The following is a 20,556-nucleotide window of genomic DNA, read 5'->3' as shown; positions in this document are numbered from 1 at the left end:
TTATTTAGAGATAGGGTCTCATTAAGTTGCTTATGGCTTTGCTAGGTTGCTGAGGCTGGCTTTGACCCCCCTGCCTCAGCCTCCTGAGCTGCTGGGTTTATAGGTGTGTGCCACTGCATCCAGTGATATCCTTAAATTTGTGATCCTCCTGTCTCTACCTTTGGGATTACAGGCATGTACCACTCTGCCTGGCTTTTCCCTATTTCTTCTCTATATGGCTATTTCTACCCAGAGATTGGTAATGGCTACTTCCACTTAAAACCAACATTTCTTCAGAAACTAAAATACATTTCTTTTTTTAGAGTTTATTCATCGCTCATAGTTCCAGAGTTTCAGTCCACAGATGGTCAACTCCATTGCTCTGGGCCAAAGGTGAGGGAGAACATCATGGCAGAAGGGCGTGGCAGAGAAAAGCAGCTCAGGACATCCTACCAGGAAGCACAGTAACTAAATTACATTTTCCTCTCAGCTTGCTTTGGTGATGCTAGCTGTTTGCTTCAACAACTTTCAGCTTTGCTCAACACTCCCAAATAAGAAAGCAACACTCCCATCCAGACTCTGGAAGGAGAAAAAAATTGCCCTGGTTTTTTGGAACCAAGGTGAGAGAAATGGAATTCAAGCCACATGTACCCATTTTCCTTGTCTTAGGGGGAATGCAAGGCAGGGTCTACATGCACCAGGTTCACAGTGGCTTCCCAAGGAACCAGGCCAGGGTCAGCCTCTCACACAGTGGAGAGAGACAGGCTCAGCTCAGTTCAACAAGGCACCCACCATCTCCGAGGGAGTCTCTGAACACCATTAGCTCTGTTAAATTACTGCAAGCTGTTTCCATGAGGGCCAACTCCTCCACTCCCAGGCTCCACTCTTTTTTTAAAAAATATTTATTTTTTGGTGTAGATGGACACAACACAATGCATTTTATTTTTATGTGGTGCTGAGGACTGAACCTGGGTCCCGCCTGTGCTAGGCAAGTGCTCTACCACTGAGCCACAATCCCAACCCCCAGACTCCACTCTTGATAAGCCTCAGAGGCACACCAAACCCTGTGTTTTCCCTGTCCTTCCCAGCTGTTTGACTTTGGGCAACTCACTAAATCTCTCTGAGCTTTAGCTGCATTTAGATAAAATAACAGGTTCCACCTCAAAGGGTGCTGGATAACAAAAAGCAGCAAGTAGCAATGTAAAGGTGCAAAAGACTTCTTGACCACTGCTTGGCATTCTGAAGGTGATCAGTGAGTCATGGTGCCTTCTTCCCTGTGCCTATGCTCATCCCCTGACTCCCCACCAGCACCTACCACACTATGGATTGTCTGTTCATGCTCTTCTCTCAGGCCTGCCCACATGCACAACTTCACCATAACCTTTGGGAGGATTCGGCTCCCCGCAAATGTCCCTTCTCTCTCCTATATCTTCAATTTTTCCTTATTAGGTATTTCCCATTTGAATATAAACATTCTATAAATTCTCCAATTAAAAAAAAAAACAACACCACCAGTAGTAGAGCGTTTGCCTAGCATGTGTGAGGCACTGGGTTCAAGTCTCAGCACCACATATAAATAAATAAACAAAATAAAAGTCCATCAACAACGAAAAAACAGATTAAAATTAAAAAAAAAAAAAGAACAAAGTACCAGCGTCACCTTCCTTGAACCTGCATTCCTATTTGCTTATTGTCTCATTTAGCTGCTGCCCTTTATTCAAGAAACCTCAAGAAAATGATCTGTTCTTAAAATCCCTCTCTCCTTCTCCTTCCATCCCTTCCTCCTCCTCCTCCTTCTCTCTCTCTCTCTGTACACACTGCTGGGGATTGAACCCAGGACCTCTTGCACGTTAGGCAAATATTCTACCTCTGAGCTACATCCCCAGCCCAGCCCTTCCATCTCCTTTAAAAAAAAATGATTTCATTATAGAAAATTCCAACCATATACAAAAGAAGACAGTGTAATGAACCCCCATGTACCTATGACACAACTTAAAACAGTTATCAAGTCACAACCAATCTTGGTTAGCTGAACTACCTGCTAAAGTTTTTCTTACCTTTGCATTTCTTTAAAAAAATTTTTTTTTGTAGTTGCAGGTGGACACAATGCCTTTATTTATTTTTTAAAATATTTTTTAGTTGTAAATAGACCTTTATTTAATTAATTTATTTATAGGTGGTGCTGAGAATCGAACCCAGTGCCTCACATACGCCAGGTGAGTGCTCTATCACTGAGCCATGACCCCAGCCCCCAGAATGCCTTTATTTTATTTGTTTATTTTTTATGTGGTGCTGAGAATTGAACCTAGTGCCTCACATTCGCAAGGCAAGTGCTCTACCAATGAGCTACAGCTCCAGCCCCGCCCCTGCATTATTCTGAAGCATATTTTGAACATCTAAACTCTTAAAAAAATAGGTACACATACCTTTATTGCACCTATAAAATTAATAACAATTCCTTAATATGATCAAAATTTCCTGAGTTCTTAAGAGTTCAAGTTGCCCTGAATGTCTAGAAGTTCCAGACTCCAGAAACCTGGATTCTCAGATGGAATCTTGGAGAAGCTTCAAGGAGGCTTTATGGGAAGGTTGTAAGGTCAGTTCTAAGAACAAAGTAGATGCCAGGTGCTTTGGTGCACGCCTGTAATCCCAGCGACTCAGGAGCCTGAGGCCAGGAGGAGCGCAAGTTCAAGACCAGCCTCAGCAACTTAGCAAGGCCCTAATAAATTTATTGAGATCCTGTCTCAAAATAAAAAATAAGGAGCTGGTGTTGTAGCTCAGTGGTAGAGTGTTTGTCTATCAGGTGTGAGGCACTGAGTTTGATTCTCAGCATCATATACAAATAAACAAATAAAGGTCCATCAACAACTAAAAACAAACAAACAAATAAATAAATAAAAGGGCTGGTGTTGTAGCTCAGTGATTAAGTGTCTCAGGGTTCAATGCCCAGTACCCCCCCACCGAAAAAAAGTTATTGAGCACTCCTATATACCCAGCTCCATGCTATATGCTTTATCTGTATCCTTCCCCTTCCCCTATCCCTTCTATTTTTTTTGAACTGGGGATCAAACCCAGAGTCTCATGCATACTAGTCTACTACTGAGCTATGTCCCCAGCCCTGCATGGCTCTTCTGATCCTCATATCTACCTTATGGGTGTAGCCTTAGAGACGGGTAACTGGCTATGGTTACACACTGAGAGACTGTCAGGATGTTAAACCCAGGTCTGTCTAACTCCAAGGCCCAGCTACAGACTCCCACCACATAAACTCAGCCACGCCTCAGCGCGGAATGAGGGGAACCAGTTCCTCCAGAGGAACTTCTTTCCTACTTGATCATTTCTGGATGGAATGCAGAAGTAAGATGGCCTGGGGATGAGCTGTTCATTCCATGCAGGTATGAAAAAGGAATCCTTTAACTTAAAAGAGATAGGCTGAAAACTGCCTTGGAGTCTGAATCTCAGAATGTACTGAAACATTTCTGGCTGCAATATCCCAGGTGGAATGCAAGTATCCCTTAGCACCTGCTTCTCTCCTAGCTTATTAGCATCCCCTTGCCATTCCCTGAAGCAGCGCACTGCAGGGCAGACCTTCCTGGCTAATGAAGCTGCTTAGCAACAGGGAGCTGGTTAATAAAGCCCATGTTATTCCCAGCTCCACAGACTCCACCCCCATCTCCCATTACAGCTCATCCTCAGCCTGAAGCAACCCTCAGGCTGACCCATCTGCGGGAAGCTGCACCAGGAAGCAGGAGGCAGGGCTGGCCTGCACCCTCCTCCCAATGCCTAGCTACTGATGTGAGAAGACAGAGGCTGAGAACCTGCTCTGCCAGACCAGGAGTCTCTCTCTCTCACCAATCAGAAGAGAGTCACTGGAGATACTGCGGATGCAGATCTGAGCCAGAAGGGAGGGTAGCCCAGAGAAACAGGACTTTTCCAAGGCTCATGGATTGATGTTACAATTACCTGAATTACTTAGGATCTCTTTTTGGCAAGGGAATAACTGTGCCTCTTTCAGTACATGCATTACTATTTCAGATGCAGGGTTCAAAGGCAAGCCTTGGGATGATTTGCTATTTAACTCTGACTTTCAGTGCTCTTCCCATAGGTACAAGTCAAATGCAGGGGATGGCAGGAGACACCAGCCTATAGGAGTAGGAAAGGGGTTCATGAAGCCATAGGGAAAACATGAAGCATTAATTTGATTCAATAGTAAGTCTTTTTTTGCGGGGGGCACTGGGGATCAAATCCAGGGTCTAATGCATGCTAAGCAACTACTCTACCACTAAGCTCCATCCATGGGCCACAACAGTAAGTCTTTACATTAAAATTTAAAAATTCAAGGGCTGGGTTGTCCCTTGGTGGTAGAGCGCTCGCCTAGCATGTGTGAAGAACTGGGTTTTATCCTCAGCACCACATAAAAATAAAATAAAGGTATTGCGTCCACCTACAACTAAAAAAATATATTTAAAAAATTCAAAAACCAGAGTGAGGGGTATATACAGTTCGGGGGTAGAGCTGGTGCTTAGCATGCGCTAGGTTCATTGTATTATGGAGCCACGTGCAAATCTGACATAATGTTTTAAGATAAAAGGGAAATATCAAAGATCCCTTTCCCATGATGGTAGGTTTTTGTTTTTGTTTTTTTTTTTTTTTTTGGTACTGGGGATTGAACTCAGGGACACTCAACCACTGAGCCACATATCCAGTCCTGTTTTGCATTTTATTTAAAGACAGAGTCTCACTGAGACTGAGCCGCTAAGTACCTCACCATTGCTGAGGCTGGCTTTGAACTTGTGATCCTCCTGTCTCAGCCTCCTAAGCCGCTGGGATTATTGGCGTTCTCACTATGGCTGGCCCCATGATGGTAGTATTGAGTCCATTCTCCCAGCCCACCCTCTGCAGCTTGAGAAGCAGTTGCACAGGTACTCATTTTCTGGCCTGGGAGTTCAGAGGTTGCCAAGCTGAGCAGCACTGTAGCCTCATATACAGAGGACAGCATGAGAAGACCCCTCCCATAGCAGCTGGATTTGCCAGGAAAGCTTCCTCACAAGGAAGGTTTCTACTTGCAGGGCCTGACTGGTTTCTGGATAGATAGGTTTAGGAACAACCACAGCAAATTCAACAAATGCATCTTTCTTGTCAGTCTTGGGAGTCCCATCCATCTCCCTGAGTGATGGGAACTGAAATCTGGCCACAACTTTCCTGGGTCAATTTTTTTTTTTTTTTTGGTATCAAGGATTAAACCTACAGGTGCTTAACCATTGAATCTCATCCCCAGTCTTTTTTTTTTTTTTTGTAGTTATAGATGGATAGAATGCCTTTATTTTATTTATTTTTATGTGGTGCTGAGGATCAAACCCAGTGCCTCACACATGCTAGGCAAGCGCTCTGTTGCTGAGCTATAGCCCCAGCACCTCTAGCCCTTTTTATATTTTATTTAGAGACAGGGTCTTGCTAAGTTGCTTAGGGTCTTGCTAAATTGCTGAGGTTGGCTTTGAACTTTTGATCCTCCTGCCTCAGCATCCCATGCTCCTAGGATTATAGGCATATGCCACCACACTTGACCAAATGTCTACATTCTAAGGAAGCTCATCTTGCCTAGGTCTGGCCTTCCTCAGTCACCCCTAGTCCTCCTCGCCAGGAATAGAGAGCCAGCATGGAGTCGAGAGCCCCGGACCCTCTAGGGAATATGGTCATTCCACAGTTACAACAGTCTCTGAAGCCTTCACTCTTAGCACATTCTTTGTAATCCTATTCCTCTTAGAACAAAGCTGAATTCTGCATGTGGTTAGGACAGTAGTAAAACCCAGTAAAAAAAAAAAAGTCTGGATCACCTTCAGACTAAACATGCACTTCTGAGCATTTTTCTAGGTGAGGAAGACTGGCATATCAGAATCTCCAAAAGGCAAAGGGGTGGCATTTATTTCAATCAATGCATAACTAGTCTTCCTCCTTCCCTTTCCCCCTGGTTATGATTCTACTGTGTGTGTAATGCATGGAAATGGCTTGCAGAAAGGGAGGAAAAAATGGTTGATAATCACTGCTTTAAATCAACCTTATTTTGAGCTCAAATTTAGAACACCAATTGCTGTTATTTGGAACAACAATTTTGATAAAGCACAGGATTCCTTTCTCTTTGAGTCTCAGATGCTCCAACTTGATATAGCTTGATATTGTTGGCAAACCCTCCTGCTCACATGCTCCTGGGTAACTATGTCCTGAGCCCAAGGCAGAGGCAGCAAACTGGTAAAGGCCTGCAGATGCCTTTTGTTTGGCCCACACAATTTAAAAAAAAAAATGGAATTAGTTGTCAGCATTTACAAAGTGGAAAATTTCATACAAAATCTCAGACTTCAGGTTTCTCTGGTTTTAAAACAAAAACAGGCCATGGGAAGCCTGGTGACATTCTTGTAGGAAAATGAATAGTGCCTGTCCTTCTACACAGGACAAGTGCTGTCCAGGTCACCCAGTCTCACATCTGACCAGCTTCATGTGTTTTTTTTTTTTTGAGGGGATTGAATCCAGAAGTACACTACCTTTGAGCTACATCCCCAGCCCTTTTAAAAAAAATTATTCTTAGACAAGGTCTTATTAAATGGTCCATGTTGGCCTGAACTTGGCAATCCTCCTATCTCAATGTTTTCAGTAGCTGGGTTTACAGATGTGCACCACCATGTCTGGTGCTTGTAGATGTTTTTTGTCGGACTCTGTAGGTATTTTAGTTTATGCTCATGGCTCTGAGCCACCTCCTGCAGACCAGCAGAACAGTGTTCCTCTTGCTGATTTTAGAACCCTAGAGAGCTGGGGGCCTTGTTTTACGGCAGCAACTGAAATTGGCTGAAAGTAGAAAAATCATTCATTTTGAGTGTGCTGCAAAGAGTCCTTTGCTTCCAGGCAGGAGACAAAAGCAAAAGCGCCACTGCTTCCTGGATTGGGGGTGGCTATGGGTCCGAACCTATCAGAGGAGAACTGACAGTTGTTTCTCACCAAAACCACTTGAACATGGAACACCCACCGCTTTTTTTCCTGCTTGTCTTCCTCCAACACCTTTTCCCTCATTCTCCCACAGCTACCCACACATAGCACCCATGCACAAGCTGTTTGCACTACTTGATTCTGTTTTCTCTAGTATGTGTGCTTTGACAAAGCCTAGCGCCAAGCCATGCATAACTGGGCTGCCTGTAAAGCCCTTCTGGTGATGAGACACTGGCTGACCTCAAGGGAACACAGCACAGGTAGAATGGAAGAGAATTCTAATACTCTTCAAACTTGGTTCAGCCAAGAAAATGTAAGATCAGGTTGTTCTTTGTAAACCTGGGAATCAGTTCATCATCTCAAAAGAGCTGGGGAACCTTATCCAAAAGGGACTTGGTGGGACTCAGATCCTATAAAACTTAGCCTTAGTTTCAACATCTGAAGGAGAAGAAAAGAAAAGCATTTTCTGAGCTCTTACAATGCTAAGAATGTTCACAGGCATCAGCTCCATCCCCATAAGAATTTATTAATGTGCAAATCATCACCATAATTTTAAAGAAGCAAATTGAGGGTGACAGAAATTAAGAAACATTTCTATGCTGGGCACTTTGATGCATGTGGGCAATTCCAGTGACTTGGGAGGTTAAAGTCAGGAGGATAGCAAATTTGAGACCCTGTCTCTAAGTAAATAAATAGGCCTGTGGGTGTAGTTCAGTGGTAAAATGTCCCTGGGTTAAATCCCCAGTACCAAAAAGAAAAAGAGAGGCTGGGGATGTGGCTCAAGCGGTAGTGCACTCGCCTGGCATGCGTGCGGCCCGGGTTCGATTCTTAGCACCACATACAAACAAAGATGTTGTGTACACCGAAAAACTGAAAAATAAATATTGAAATTCTCTCTCTCTTAAAAAAAAAAATAAACAGAACACCAGGATTCAAAACCCAATTTCACTCCGCCTCTTCTTACAGGGTGCTTGTCCCCAACACCCTCTTATAGCTTTATTTTCCTGTAGCCTTTTTTTGTGTGTGTGTACCAGGGATAGAACCCAGGGGCACTTAACTACTAAGCCACATTGCCAGCTTTTTTATTTTTAGAAAGGGTCTCAGTACATTGCTTAGGGCCTCACTAAGTTGCTGAGGCTGGTCTTGAACTTGTGATTCTCCTGCCTCAGCCTCTGGATTCACTGGGATTACAGGTATGCGCCACCATGCCCAGTTTTTCCTGTATAGTCCTTACCGCTACCTATTATATGTATCTCTGCATTTATTTCCTGTCTCCCTCAACATAATTTAAGTCCTTGGGGGCAGAGACTTTTTCCATCTTGTCACTGCCATTTCCCTGCATGGAAAATAGTATTTGGACCCCTCAGTGAGTAGTTATTGCTGGATTCATAGGAAAAGCAACTCTGCCTTACTGAAAAAGCAATCCTTCTGTGTGTATGCTCAGCATGTGTTAGGCCCTGTGTTTGATCCCACACACTGAAATAAGTGAAAAATTTAAAAAGGGAGTTTAGAGGAGGAAGATCAAAGTCCTGGAAATGTGCTAAGTATATTGGTGCATGCCCCAGGTTCTAGTAACTTGGGCGACTGACACAGGAATACTATAACTTTGAGGCCAGCCTCATCAACTTAGCAAGACCCTGTTTCAAAATAAAAAATAAACGAGGCATGGGGCTGGGGATGTGGCTCAAGCGGTAGCACGCTCGCCTGGCATGCGAGCGGCCCTGGTTCGATCCTCAGCACCACATACCAACAAAGATGTTGTGTCCGCCGAGAACTAAAAAATAAATATTAAAAAAATTCTCTCTCTCTATCTCTCTCTCCTCTCTCATTCTCTCTTTAAAAAAAAAAAAATAAACGAGGCATGATGTAATGTAATTCCAGTGACTTGGGAGGCTGAGGTAGGAATATTGGAGCAAGTTCAAACCCAGCCTCAGCAACTTAGCAAGGCCCTGAGCAACTCAATGAGACCCTGTCTCTAATAAAATATAAAAAAGGGTTAGGGATGTGGCTAGGTAGTTAAGTACCCCTGGATTCAATCCTTGTCACCAAAATAAATAAATAAATAATTTTAAAAAGATGTAGCTCAGTAGTACAAGTTTGTCTAGCCTGTCTAGCCCTGGTAACATAAAAAAGTCAATCAATCAATCAGTTTTGGAAATCCAAGTAAGCTACGTGTAGAAATAAGTTTTCTTTTTCTTTTTCTTTCTTTCTTTTTTTTTTAAAGAGAGAGTGAGAGAGGAGGGAGGGGGAGAGAGAGAGAGAGAGAGAGAGAGAGAATTTTTAATATTTATTTTTTAGTTCTCGGCGGACATAACATCTTTGTTGGTATGTGGTGCTGAGGATCGAACCCGGGCCGCACGCATGCCAGGCGAGCACGCTACCGCTTGAGCCACATCCCCAGCCCCATAGAAATAAATTTTCTCCTATAAAGACAAACGACTTCATTCTGTGAAAGAAGCAATAGTCTATTATAGACTTTCTTGTCCATGGCAGGAAAGCTTTGGCTTTCCCTTCCTAGCCGAGGTTCATGTTCTTTAGCATCCAATCCAGTGCACGAGAGTTAGGATGATGGAGCAACCCAGGTGGTATTAATTAGAAAGAAAACATGAGACAGAAAGCGTCCAGAAAGTACTAACCTTCTCCAAAATGAAAAAAAAAAAAAAAAGGATAAATCAGAGCTGCTGTTTCCAAACCTGAATTACCCAGGGTGGTGGTTCTCAAAGTATGGCCCCTGGAACAGCAATATCAGCCTCATCTGTGAGCTTGGTTGAAACCCATATTCTCAGGCCCACTCCAGACCTGCTAGACTCAGAAACTCCAGGGTTGGAACTCAGAGGATTTTACTAACTTATTTTGGTCCTGGGGATTGAACCTAGGGGTATTTTACCACTGATCCAATGAGATACATCCCCAGTCCTTTTTATTTTGAGACAGGGTCTCACTAAGTTGCTGAGGCTGGCCTTAAATTTTTCCTTCCTTAGCCTCCTGATCGATGGGATTACAAGTGTGTGCCACCACGCCTGCCCAGGAATGTGCTTTAACAAGCTCCTCAGATGACACTGATGCACACTAAAATTTGAGAACTGTTGTCCAAGGGAATTAAAAATGGGTCTGAAGATCCTGCTTCAGTAAGTTTGGGTAAGAGCCCAAAAAGATTTCAAAAGCTTCTAGATTGATTTGGACCTGCAGTCAGATTTGCAAACCACTAAACCTGAGGGTTCATCTTTTCCTGGCACCAGGACAGTGTCCTCAGTTCTAAACCTACTTCTTACTTCCCATTATCCCTAAGTCACTCACTTACCACACAGAGCAATGATGTGGCTGCTATCCTCATGAACAAACTTCCTGGTGACAGCTTCCTCCATGATTTGCTTCACCTGTGGACAAATGGAAAACATTATTACCTTTACTTGTTTATTTATTTATTCCTGATCATGGGGCTTGAGGGGGTTGAGGGTAGACTCAGCGGTAGAACGTGTGCTTTGTGGGTGCAAGGCCCTGGGTCTAATCCCTAGCATCCAAAGAACATGGAAAAAAAAAAAAAAAAGGCCTCTCGGCAGGTAAATAGCTTGGCTCTGCCCTCCTGGTCCAGGTTTTGGTACACTTGCTGAAATGACAGGGATGGGAGAGGTGGGGAAGGAAACTTTTTTCCAGCACAGCTTGTTCCAAGTCTTATGGAGAGGAAATCAGGAAGAGATGTCAAAGCTTGCCATCTTGGAGTTTCTAATCCAGGTAGAAGTGGCTTGCCTTGGAGAACAGAGAGAGGAGGTTATTTGCTCATGGATACTCAGCTGGAGAAGGGCTTCTAGGTAGACATGCTGTCCTTTAGGGACAGACTGTTTCCCTGAAGACTGCAGACAAACAATCTGCCCTTCCTTTTCTCCCTGTTCTCCAGGGTTCAAGAGTAGGTCCTTCTATGCCACAGGGACACTGGCTATAAGCTTTCAATCTTTTCTATCCAAGGAGGAATCCAATAATCCTGGCGATTTTGGATTCCTCCTTGGATATAAAAGCTTCCCAATAAATACCTTATAAGGTGAGCAGTCACATCTTTTTTAAGAAAAAGCTCAAGGGGCTGGGGATGTACCCAGAGGTCTAGCATGCACAAGGCTCTGGTCTTAATCCCTGCCACCCCAAACAACAACACAAAAAGCTTTTTAAAAAGAAACTGTCTTATTGTTTACTGTTTATTGTGATTATTCAGTAAATATAATTTTATAGCTTGGTGAATTTTCAAAATGAACAATCCTGTAAAACTAGCATCTAGAGCAAGAAATAGAACATGTGACCAACACCCCAAAGCACTCCTGCTCTGTCATTTTTCCCCTCCAGTCGTTACTCCCACCTAAGGGTACCCACTATCCTGATTTCTAACATCAGATTAGTTCTTCTCATTTTAATATTTTTTTTATAATCTCAGCATGTTGTGTTTTGTGACTAGTTTCACTTGCTTTCCTGTATGATGGTGAGATTCTTCATATGGTGTCTAATTGTAGACTGTTCATTCCCCATTGTGTAGACACATCACAATCAACTGGCATTTGGGTAGTTTCCAGTTTGGGGCTGTTATGAATAGTATTTCTATGAATATTCCGGACAATGTCTTTTGGTGAACATATGTGCCGACTTTTTAAAATTTATATTTCTAGACAAAGAATTTCTGATGCATATATCCTGCTTTACTAGACATTGCCAAAATGCTCTCCAAGGTGGCTGTGCTAACTTATACTCACACATCAGTAGTGAAGTTCCAGTTACTTCTAATTCTTAAGCTAAGAACTGTTAGTGTCCTGGGGGAATCTGCCAGGAGACAGATACTAACAAGAGATTTAAGAGGGGGATTTCCTCAGCCCCACTGTAAAATCTTACAAATAAAGCAAGTCCTGGTCCTTGCTACTGTTTAAACAGGCATGCAGCTTCCTCATGCTGCCCTGGACCCCAAGGCCCTCCCTTAGCACTGTTATTCTTTAGAGAGTGGAAGTGGGTCCAGAGCCTGGAGAGGAAGGAAGGAAGGAGGAATCTGGAGGTTCCTCCCTGCTGGAACAGCTCATGGTTTTGTGACTAGGTAAAATGTGGATCAGATGCCTGCACTCTAAACTGTTAAAAGTTTCCTAGATTACTTCTCAAGGGGTGTTTGCATTAAACAGAGTATAATATCACAGCTAAAGGTCTTTATATCACCTAAAGCAGGCTAGTGAGGCACATTTTTGGATTAGGACCTACAGATACTTGTAGACCTATACCAGGGGTCACTGTGAAAGTTCAGCCTTGCTTACAATGATCCCCCTTGTCTCTTCTTGTAAGAGGAGAAAGGATACATTTTTTTTTTTCTGTAATCCAAGTGCCAAAAGGGGAAGGGAAATATATGAAGTTCAGAGCAGGTCAACCTTTGACAGGAAGATACATAATTGTAGCATATTCTGCACATTTCTCACTTTTTTTTTTTAAAAGAATAGGCTTTATTTTTTTCTCTCTCTTCCTTTTTTTTTTTTTTTTTTTTTAACATTTCTCACTTTTTAAAGGAATCATCCTTGGAATAATATAGTCTTTCAAGTACTGGAAAAAAATCATCATCTCTTCAAAATCCTTCTCACTATCCCTAATCAACCACCAAATTTGGATTACACCAATAATCCAAGCAACATTTGTCTGAAGTATGAGGATAGCAACTTTTCTGTTCATGTTTATACTCTTCCTGAAAGACTCAGTCACTGGACTATCTTCTTTCTGAGGATAACCACTGAGGTTTCCTTCTTGGGAAGGAAAGGGTTGAGGTTTAAATGCTGATTTGATATACCCTGGGCTTAAGAAACCCTTTCTGCTCTCATATGTGGAGGCTAGGGAGAGGAAAAAAAATGGGGTAGGGGATTGGGGAATCTTATGAAAACAAGAGACCAGCAGACTAGAGGATAGGGAACAGGGGAGGGAGAAGTGGAAGGACAGAGGAATTACTGGGGAACAAAATTCACCAAATTATTTTGCTATATTGTGTGCATATATAAATTTGTAACAACAAATCTCACTATTATATATAATTATAATGCACAGAAAAAGAAAATTAAAAGAAAATAAATTCTTCCTTGATCACTTCAGAGCAAAAGTACAGTGAAGCTTCTCACACAAGCTGGGAAAGTGATGGCTTCAATTATATCTCTGACAAGGAGAAGGAAGGTACAAATGTTAGGTCATAGTAGCCAGTCCACAGTTAATGCAGAACCTAGAGTTTTCCTCAATCCTGAAAGTCTAAGGAGTAAAGGAACCAACATAGTGAAGTTTCATATATGAGATAGGTAGCATCATTCCTATTTTAAAGACAAAGAAATCAAGACTCAGAGAGGTTAACTAACTTACTCAAGGTCACAGAGGGGCCAGGTCCAAAATATTCCAAACTTCATAATTTCTCATCAGACCTCAGTCTTCAAGATCTATTTACCAGTCACTGAGTTTCTACAGCATTGGATACAGTATAGTGGACAAAACAGATGGTTTCCTGCCCTCATGGATCACACATCGACTTAGCCACAGAGGAAGGTACAGGAAGGAGGCCTAATTCATTTCAATTCATTTCATCTACTCTGCGGGCTTGAGCTCTCATATGCTGGTGAGTCATTCATATGGGCACCCCCTCACCCACTGAAACTGAAATGGGCTTTTGAGCAGGGTCAAGGTAAAGGGGGTTGGTAGAGAGGCCTCTTTTCTTCCTGACATGAGGGCTTTCCTTGAAGAGGGGGGATCTGAATCTTAAAAAAACATTCTCAAAACAAACAAAAAACCCCCAAAAACTCTAGTTTCTGGGTAAGGAGGTGGGCGTGGAGGGAGAAACTGTGGGGTGTGCTGCAAACCTCCGACAGCCAGAGGGCCTGGAGACCAGGGTGTAGCTCAGCAGGAGCTAAGCCCCCCAATCCCACCTGGATCTGCGCCGCAGGAGGCCCGCGGGGCCCCGCCCCCTCCCCAGGCAGCGCGGGCAATGAATGGGCAGTTCGGGTTCCCCAAAAATCGCCGCCACCCCTCCCCCAATTTTGGTCTCCCGGCGCTGCTGCCGTCACGGGCAGAGAGCTGCGGGACCGCGAAGCAAATAAGCCCTGGAGCGCCGGCCGGGTCCCTGGCCAGGGGCGCTGCCCAGATCTAGAAGAACTGCAGCCTTAGCCCGCCCAGGACCCCGCCCCCGCCTGGCCCCGGGCCTCCAGCGGGCGCCCGTAGGGGCTGCCACTGACCCTTCAGCTCCCTGGGCCGCACGGGCGGGGCAAGAACCCCGGGGTCCTGGCCCCGACTTTACCTCCTTTTTCACGTTCCACAGCAGTTTCTCTTTGACCGCATCCTCCGCGCTGCCCATGGTGAGGCGGGTGGCAGGGAGGCGGCGCCGAGCAGCCCCCAAGACCCCCGCGCGCCCTCGCCGCCTCCGCGCCTCTCAGTTCAGCGCCCCACGCGCAAGGCGGAACCCCCGCCCGCCGCGCTCCCCGCCCGCTGCCGCCGCCGCAACCACTGCCCGGTGCTCGGCTCCGCAGCCATCTTCTGAGCCCCGCACCGACGTCAAGCAACAGGCCCGGCCCCTTCCCACAGCTGGAGGGGGGTGCGCACAGCGACGGGGGGGGGTCGGGGCGGGGGGAGTCTGCGCGCGCTTGGGGGCGGCTGGCCCGAGTGCGCGCCTCCGGGGCCGCTGCCATGGCAACGCGCCTGTTTCTGCCTCGAGGGCGCGAACCCGCATTGTGAGCACCTGGCTGGCCCTGAACTCCGCCGCTTAGAGCAAAGCCGCTTGCGCCTCGGCTGGCCTCAACCCAGCAGGGTGTTCCCTGACTTCTACCTGCCCGTTCTCCAGACGGGAGAGCAGGCAGCAGGGAGGTAGGAGCCCAGGCATTGGGTCCCCTGTGGCTAGAATCTGCCTCCGGGAAAGCCAGCCAGCGGTCGTCGCCTGGCCCCATTGCTTCTCCGAATACCCCCCCGTCAGCCGTCGCTCTCAGCTGCAAAACTTGTGGAATTAGAGGTGGGAACGCAGTCGCCAGTTATGGAGAAAGGGAGCCCGAGGGCAGAAGTGTCATTGCCAGCCCCCACGCCCTGTCTGGTCCTTCTAGAGGCTATGGGGAGGTGGGGCGCGGGTTAGAGTAACAGGGATCTGTCGATAAGGGTGAAACAAGAGCCTTCCACGCGATTCGCCTTGGAACTTAAGAGTATTGAGGGAAAGGATGCTCAGTGATAACACCTGAGGCAAACTGCAGAAAAGCGAGGTGGAGTCTAGAAGAGAAGAAGGGCTTAGGCCTCTAGGCATGAATGGATTCTTTCATTCAACATCTTCCTACGTGATGCAACTTTATAGTGCAAAAATACATGAAAACACAGGGAGCAAATCAGTCCTCCTGGACCGATAGCCCTAGTCCCTAGAATCTACATTCGGCGTTTTAAAGCCCCCAATTGCAGACTGCGGCGTGGGAAAAGTTCCCACGGCGGCAGAGACTTTGGCACAGAGTGCTACACTGGCAGGTGGGAAAGAACTCGCGAGAGGGAGCGGGAACCCCACCCCCGCGAAGTGAACCGGAAGCGCTCGGCCTGGGCAGGAAGTATTGCTGACTTGGCGCACGTGAACTTCAGCATGGCGGCTCACCGCTCCGGCCCGCTCAAGCAGCAGAATAAAGCTCATAAAGGCGGGCGGCATCGGGGTCGAGGATCCGCACAACGGGACGGAAAGGGTGAGAAGATAATGTAGGAAGGGCTGTTTAACCGACATAGTTGCTTTTCTTTGTGCCTCGGCAGCTGGTCTCGGGTCTGGGACCCACGCGAAAGACTCTGAGGTGGCCAGTGGGGCGCTTGGTTGAACAACTTATGGTGTCGATCCCTGTAGCCCCTTTTTCATCTGCTTTCCAGGTCGTGTAGAACTGAAAATCTTGTGCAAGAAGGTGAGAAAAGAGCTCAGCAGAGTAGACCAGAGACATCGCGCCAACCAGCTCCGAAAGCAGAAGAAGGAGGCGGTGAGAGGAGTGGGGGTTGAGGAATGGTGCGGTTTCTCTACCGTTTTATTTTTTTAATTTTATTTTTTTAAAGCAGCTCCCCCCTTTTTTTGAGAGAGAGAGAGAGAGAATTTTTAATATTTATTTTTTAGTTCTCAGCGGACACAACATCGTTGTTGGTATGTGGTGCTGAGGATCAAACCGGGCCTCACGCATCCTAGGCGAGCGCGCTACCGCTTGAGCCACATCCCCAGCCCCTCTACCGTTTTAGACGGGTAATTCTTCGTGCTAGAAAATGTGGCCAGGAAAGAACTGAAATATAACCCTAGAGCGCATGTCTGGCTTACCTACAAGTGTAGATTCTCGCTAGAGCATTCTCTGCTTTATTTCGCGCTCCTTACCCCACCCCCACTCGCCCCAATGCATGTGGTGGTTAACAAGGATGCTAGTTAGGGCAAGGAGCTTCTGCACTGTTGGAAATGCAGTACTGGAGCATGGTTCAGAGATGTTCTCTGATTTTGTTTTTCAGGTTCTGGCAGAGAAGAGACAGCTGGGCAGCAAGGATGGGCCTCCTCATCAGGTGCTGGTGGTGGCTTTGCATAACAGAATTTCCCTGTCTGAGGCCTTTCGTCTTCTTCAGGATAGGGACATGGGAACAGTGCACGTAAATGAATGGGGAAGCACCTATAGCTTTATGCTGCTGTGCCCCCGTTTGAAACATAGGTGGTTTTTCACATCTGCAAGGCCAGGTTAGCATATACAATATTTTTCTGTTTTTATGTTTGCAGTAATGTTAATGAGGTTATATGCTCATGTCAACTACTACTCTTATTGTGTTTTTATTTTTAGGAGATCTTCACAGTGTATTAGATATGGCTAAAGTGGCTGATACCATCCTGTTCCTCCTTGATCCACAAGAAGGCTGGGACAGCACTGGGGATTACTGCCTTTCCTGCCTCTTTGCTCAGGGTCTTCCCACCTATAGTAAGTAAGTTGGGAGTATTAGACGCCAGGGAAGGAAGTGAATTAGCTTTTTTTTTTTTTTTTTTTTTTTTTTGGTAGATGGACACAATACCTTTATTATATTTATTTTTATGTAGTGCTGAGGATTGAACCCAGTACCTTCCAGGTGCTAGGCAAGGTGCTCTACCCTAAACTACAACCCCAATCCCATGAATTAACATTTTTACGGTTTTCCAGATATTGTGCTTGGCATTTGATTCCTGAACTGATGGACTGTATTAAGCTAGTAGTGCAATATACATGTACAAATTAATCTTGGTCATTTATTTACAAATTACCAATTTAGGGTTTGGGTTTTTTTCTAATATCTGGGCTGTCCTGTTGAGAGGAAGAAGATTGTGAAATTTGGTTTCACTGACTTTTTTTTTTTTTTTTTGGTACCAAGGATCGAATTCAGGGGGCACTCAACTACTGAGCCAATACCCAACCCTGTTTTTTGGATTTTATTAAAGACAGGGTCTCATTGAGTTGCTTAGTGCTTTGCAGTTGCTGAGGCTGGCTTTGAACTCATAGTTATCCTGTCTCAGCCTTCCAAGCCACTGGGATTACAGGCGTGCGTGCACCACTGCGCCCAGCCTCATTGACATTTCTTAGGGTAGTTGAGTGATCTCAATAGAATTGTTAGGTTGTTTGTAAGCCACAGGGGATTTTTATATAGTGAAGGGATAAATTATAAAGATCCTTCTCTTTTGCTTACAGCACTTGCTGTCCAGGGATTTTCTGGTATCCCTCTGAAAAAACAAATAGATGCCAGAAAGAAGCTAAGCAAAGCAGTAGAGAAGCGATTTCCTGATGACAGACTTCTTCTGTTAGACACTCAACAGGAAGCAGCAACACTGCTTAGGCAGTTGGCTAACCAAAAACGAAGGCATCTTGCTTTTAGAGATCGGCGAGCCTATCTGTTTACCCATGCTGCTGATTTTGTACCCAGTGAAGAGAATAACTTGGTGGGCACCTTGAAAATCTCAGGCTATGTTCGTGGACAGACTCTGAATGTAAATAGCTTGCTACATATTGTTGGACATGGTGATTTCCAAATGAAACAGATAGATGCCCCCATCGACCCTTTTCCTTTAAACCCTAAAGTGATAAAATCCCAAAAGGACTCAGGCATGGCAATGGAGGTAAGATTGATGGATTTTGTTTGTTTTGGGGGATGGGGTCTTGCTGTGTTGAACTTTGGGCTCAAGCCATTTTCATACATCAGCCTCCTGAGTAGCTGGTACTATAGGTGGTCAACACTGAACCTAGCTCCAGAATTGAACTTTCTTTCTTTCTTTCTTTCTTTCTTTCTTTCTTTCTTTCTTTCTTTCTTTCTTTCTTTCTTTATTTTTAGAAGCATGCATTGTAGATTAATATGTAAGTTGAACAGGATGGAAAAATTTTAAATTGAGAGAAGGTAGTCTGCATACTTAGGCCAATGAGGAGACAGTTAGTTTGAAGGCAAGTAACAGTCAACTACAGATATGTTGATAAATCATTAGTGCAGCATTTTCTAGATACTTCGCATTGCAGTTGGCTCTGAGATTATAAGAGATATGGTCAGAGAACTTAGTTAAATTAGAAGAAAATGTCAAACATCTTTGAAATAAAAAAATTGGATATGGTAAGATATGGGCCTGCTGTATTAGTTGAAAAGGTAGATTAGCAAGCTTCACAGAGGGAATCAGATTTTAGCTAGGTGTTGAGGATTGTGATTTTGAGTTGAGCAGAGGTAAAAGAATGTTAGAAGGGGCTGGGGTTGTGGCTTAGTGGCAAAGTGCTTACCTAGCATGTGTGAGGTGCTGGGTTCAATCCTCAGCACCACGTAAAATAAAATAAAGGCATGCTGTCCATCTACAACTAAAAATATCTGTATTTCAAAAATTTAAAAAAGAATATTAGAAGATAGATACAACATGAACCTAAGCACAGTGATGAAGCGTAAGGTTTCTTTGAATTGTGAAGACAGCAACCTGATGAAAGTGAGGGATGTGATTAGGAATAAGACCAGATTATGAAAGACCTGAAGACTCAAGCAGGTACAGAGCTAAATGACCATTTGAAAAATTGTGACGCTATCACCTGCTTTTGTTTTTCAAGGTTTGTGCTTCAGATGTTGCATCTGACATGGAAGAAGATCTTAAGGTCCTAATGAAGGCAGACCCTGATAGACAAGAGTCTTTGCAAACAGAAGTTATTCTAGATCCAATGGAAGGGGAGCAAACCTGGCCCACTGAGGAGGAGCTGAGTGAGGCAAAAGGTTGGTAGTAGCAATCTTGTTATTCATCTGACCTGGAATTGTGAATTTTGACTAGTTGTTCACAGGGTAGCTGGTCACACCCTATAGAGTAGAGTTGGATGAAGATATAGTTGAAGTTCTGTCACCTCTTCTTTCCCCCAAATGCTATATAATTGTACTAGGCAAACATTGGGCACACCTTTGCTCAGTTTTGAAACTAACTTGTTATTGTATTATAATAAACACAAACAACTTAAGATCTATTGCCAGGTTTATTTAGCTTTGGAAGTATTGCTAATTGTGAGGGAGCTGAATTAAATTTTAAGTAGTCTTCTACTCATGGTGTCTGCTAGTTTCCCATGTTGGCAGCAGTATTATCCTATATAGGTGAGACTATCCAGAGTGATAGGGGAATGGAGGTGTATAACTTGTTTGGGTTTTTACAGATTATTTGAAGGAAGGTTCTAAGGTGGTAAAGAAGGTCCCCAAAGGAACGTCCAGTTACCAAGCTGAATGGATTTTGGATGAAGGTGGTGAAAGTGGAGGGGAAAGAGATGAAAATGATGACACAGAACAGGATTTTATGGAAGAGGAATCTCAGGTAGGGAAATTAGCCCTGGGCCCATTTTTGTATACAACTCCAAATAGGCAGAGTGCAATCCTGATCTTGAGGGGTGTTTCTGGGAATGAAACTTGTTTTATATTTTAATTTAAAAAAAAAATTTTTTTATTTTCTAGTTGGACACAGTATCTCTATTTTATTTATTTATTTTTATGTGATGCTGAGGATCGTACCTAGGGCCTCACATATACTAGGCGAGTGCTCTCCCACTGAGCCACACACAACCCCAGCCCCTATTTTAATCTTTTATTAGCATTTATGTTAGTTGAGACTAGGTTCTAGTAAAATTATTTTTAGCTTAATGGCCTATGGGGTAGAGTTGGGGGAGTTTTTTTTTGAAATAACTAATTCTTTTTGTGGGGGTACCAGGGATTGAGCTCAGGGGCACTCAACACTGAGCTGTATCCCCAGCCCTATTTTGTATTTTATTGAGGCTGGCTGTGAACTTGTGATCTTCCTGCCTCAGCATCCCAAGCTGCTGGGATTATAGGCATTCGTCCACACCCAGTTGTAATCCTTTATTTTATAGGATGAAAAAAGTGAAGAAGAAGAAGAGGAGGAGGAGGAATGTGAAACTATGACTATAGGGGACTCTGTACATGATGACCTTTATGATGAGAAAATGGATGAGGAGGCTGAGGAAAAAATGTTAGAGAAATATAAACAAGAAAGGATGGAAGAAATGTTTCCAGATGAAATGGACACCCCTCGTGATGTGGCTGCTAAAATTCGGTTAGTCCGTAAGTCTAAATTCAACAAGTTTTTATTTAAAAAATATATCTCAGAATTATGTCACT

At 44.3% G+C, this 20,556-nt stretch overlaps 2 protein-coding genes across 12 annotated transcripts in view; one reads left to right on the top strand and one right to left on the bottom strand.

The window, feature by feature from the left end:
• Positions 1 to 14,499, bottom strand: part of Sgsm2 (small G protein signaling modulator 2) — a 40,740-nt gene extending 26,241 nt beyond the window's left edge. For 3 of the 9 annotated variants that reach the window (XM_021728170.3, XM_078042639.1, XM_078042638.1), the window contains exons 1-2: positions 14,231 to 14,495; positions 10,256 to 10,331 (exon numbers count right to left, since the gene is read on the bottom strand). In XM_021728170.3, the coding sequence (XP_021583845.1) occupies positions 10,256 to 10,331; positions 14,231 to 14,287 (133 nt within the window). In that variant the 5' untranslated portion in view covers positions 14,288 to 14,495. Of the gene's footprint in view, positions 1 to 10,255; positions 10,332 to 14,230 lie in introns of all 9 variants that reach the window. The other 6 variants (XM_005327919.4, XM_078042641.1, XR_005726468.2 and 3 more) reach the window with 5 other exon arrangements.
• A 126-nt stretch (positions 14,500 to 14,625) lies between these two features.
• Positions 14,626 to 20,556, top strand: part of Tsr1 (TSR1 ribosome maturation factor) — a 22,004-nt gene continuing 16,073 nt past the window's right edge. For 2 of the 3 annotated variants that reach the window (XM_078042642.1, XM_013359794.4), the window contains exons 1-8: positions 14,626 to 15,635; positions 15,811 to 15,914; positions 16,423 to 16,642; positions 16,743 to 16,877; positions 17,616 to 18,040; positions 18,999 to 19,158; positions 19,584 to 19,738; positions 20,289 to 20,491. In XM_078042642.1, the coding sequence (XP_077898768.1) occupies positions 15,539 to 15,635; positions 15,811 to 15,914; positions 16,423 to 16,642; positions 16,743 to 16,877; positions 17,616 to 18,040; positions 18,999 to 19,158; positions 19,584 to 19,738; positions 20,289 to 20,491 (1,499 nt within the window). In that variant the 5' untranslated portion in view covers positions 14,626 to 15,538. The remainder of the gene's footprint in view (positions 15,636 to 15,810; positions 15,915 to 16,422; positions 16,643 to 16,742; positions 16,878 to 17,615; positions 18,041 to 18,998; positions 19,159 to 19,583; positions 19,739 to 20,288; positions 20,492 to 20,556) is intronic. The other variant, XM_005327914.5, reaches the window with a different exon arrangement.

The sequence above is a fragment of the Ictidomys tridecemlineatus genome, chromosome 3 (assembly GCF_052094955.1).
Source record: "Ictidomys tridecemlineatus isolate mIctTri1 chromosome 3, mIctTri1.hap1, whole genome shotgun sequence".
Classification (NCBI taxonomy): Eukaryota; Metazoa; Chordata; class Mammalia; order Rodentia; family Sciuridae; genus Ictidomys; species Ictidomys tridecemlineatus.
Note: the sequence above shows the minus strand (reverse complement) of the source record. Positions and strands in the feature narration are given on the sequence as shown.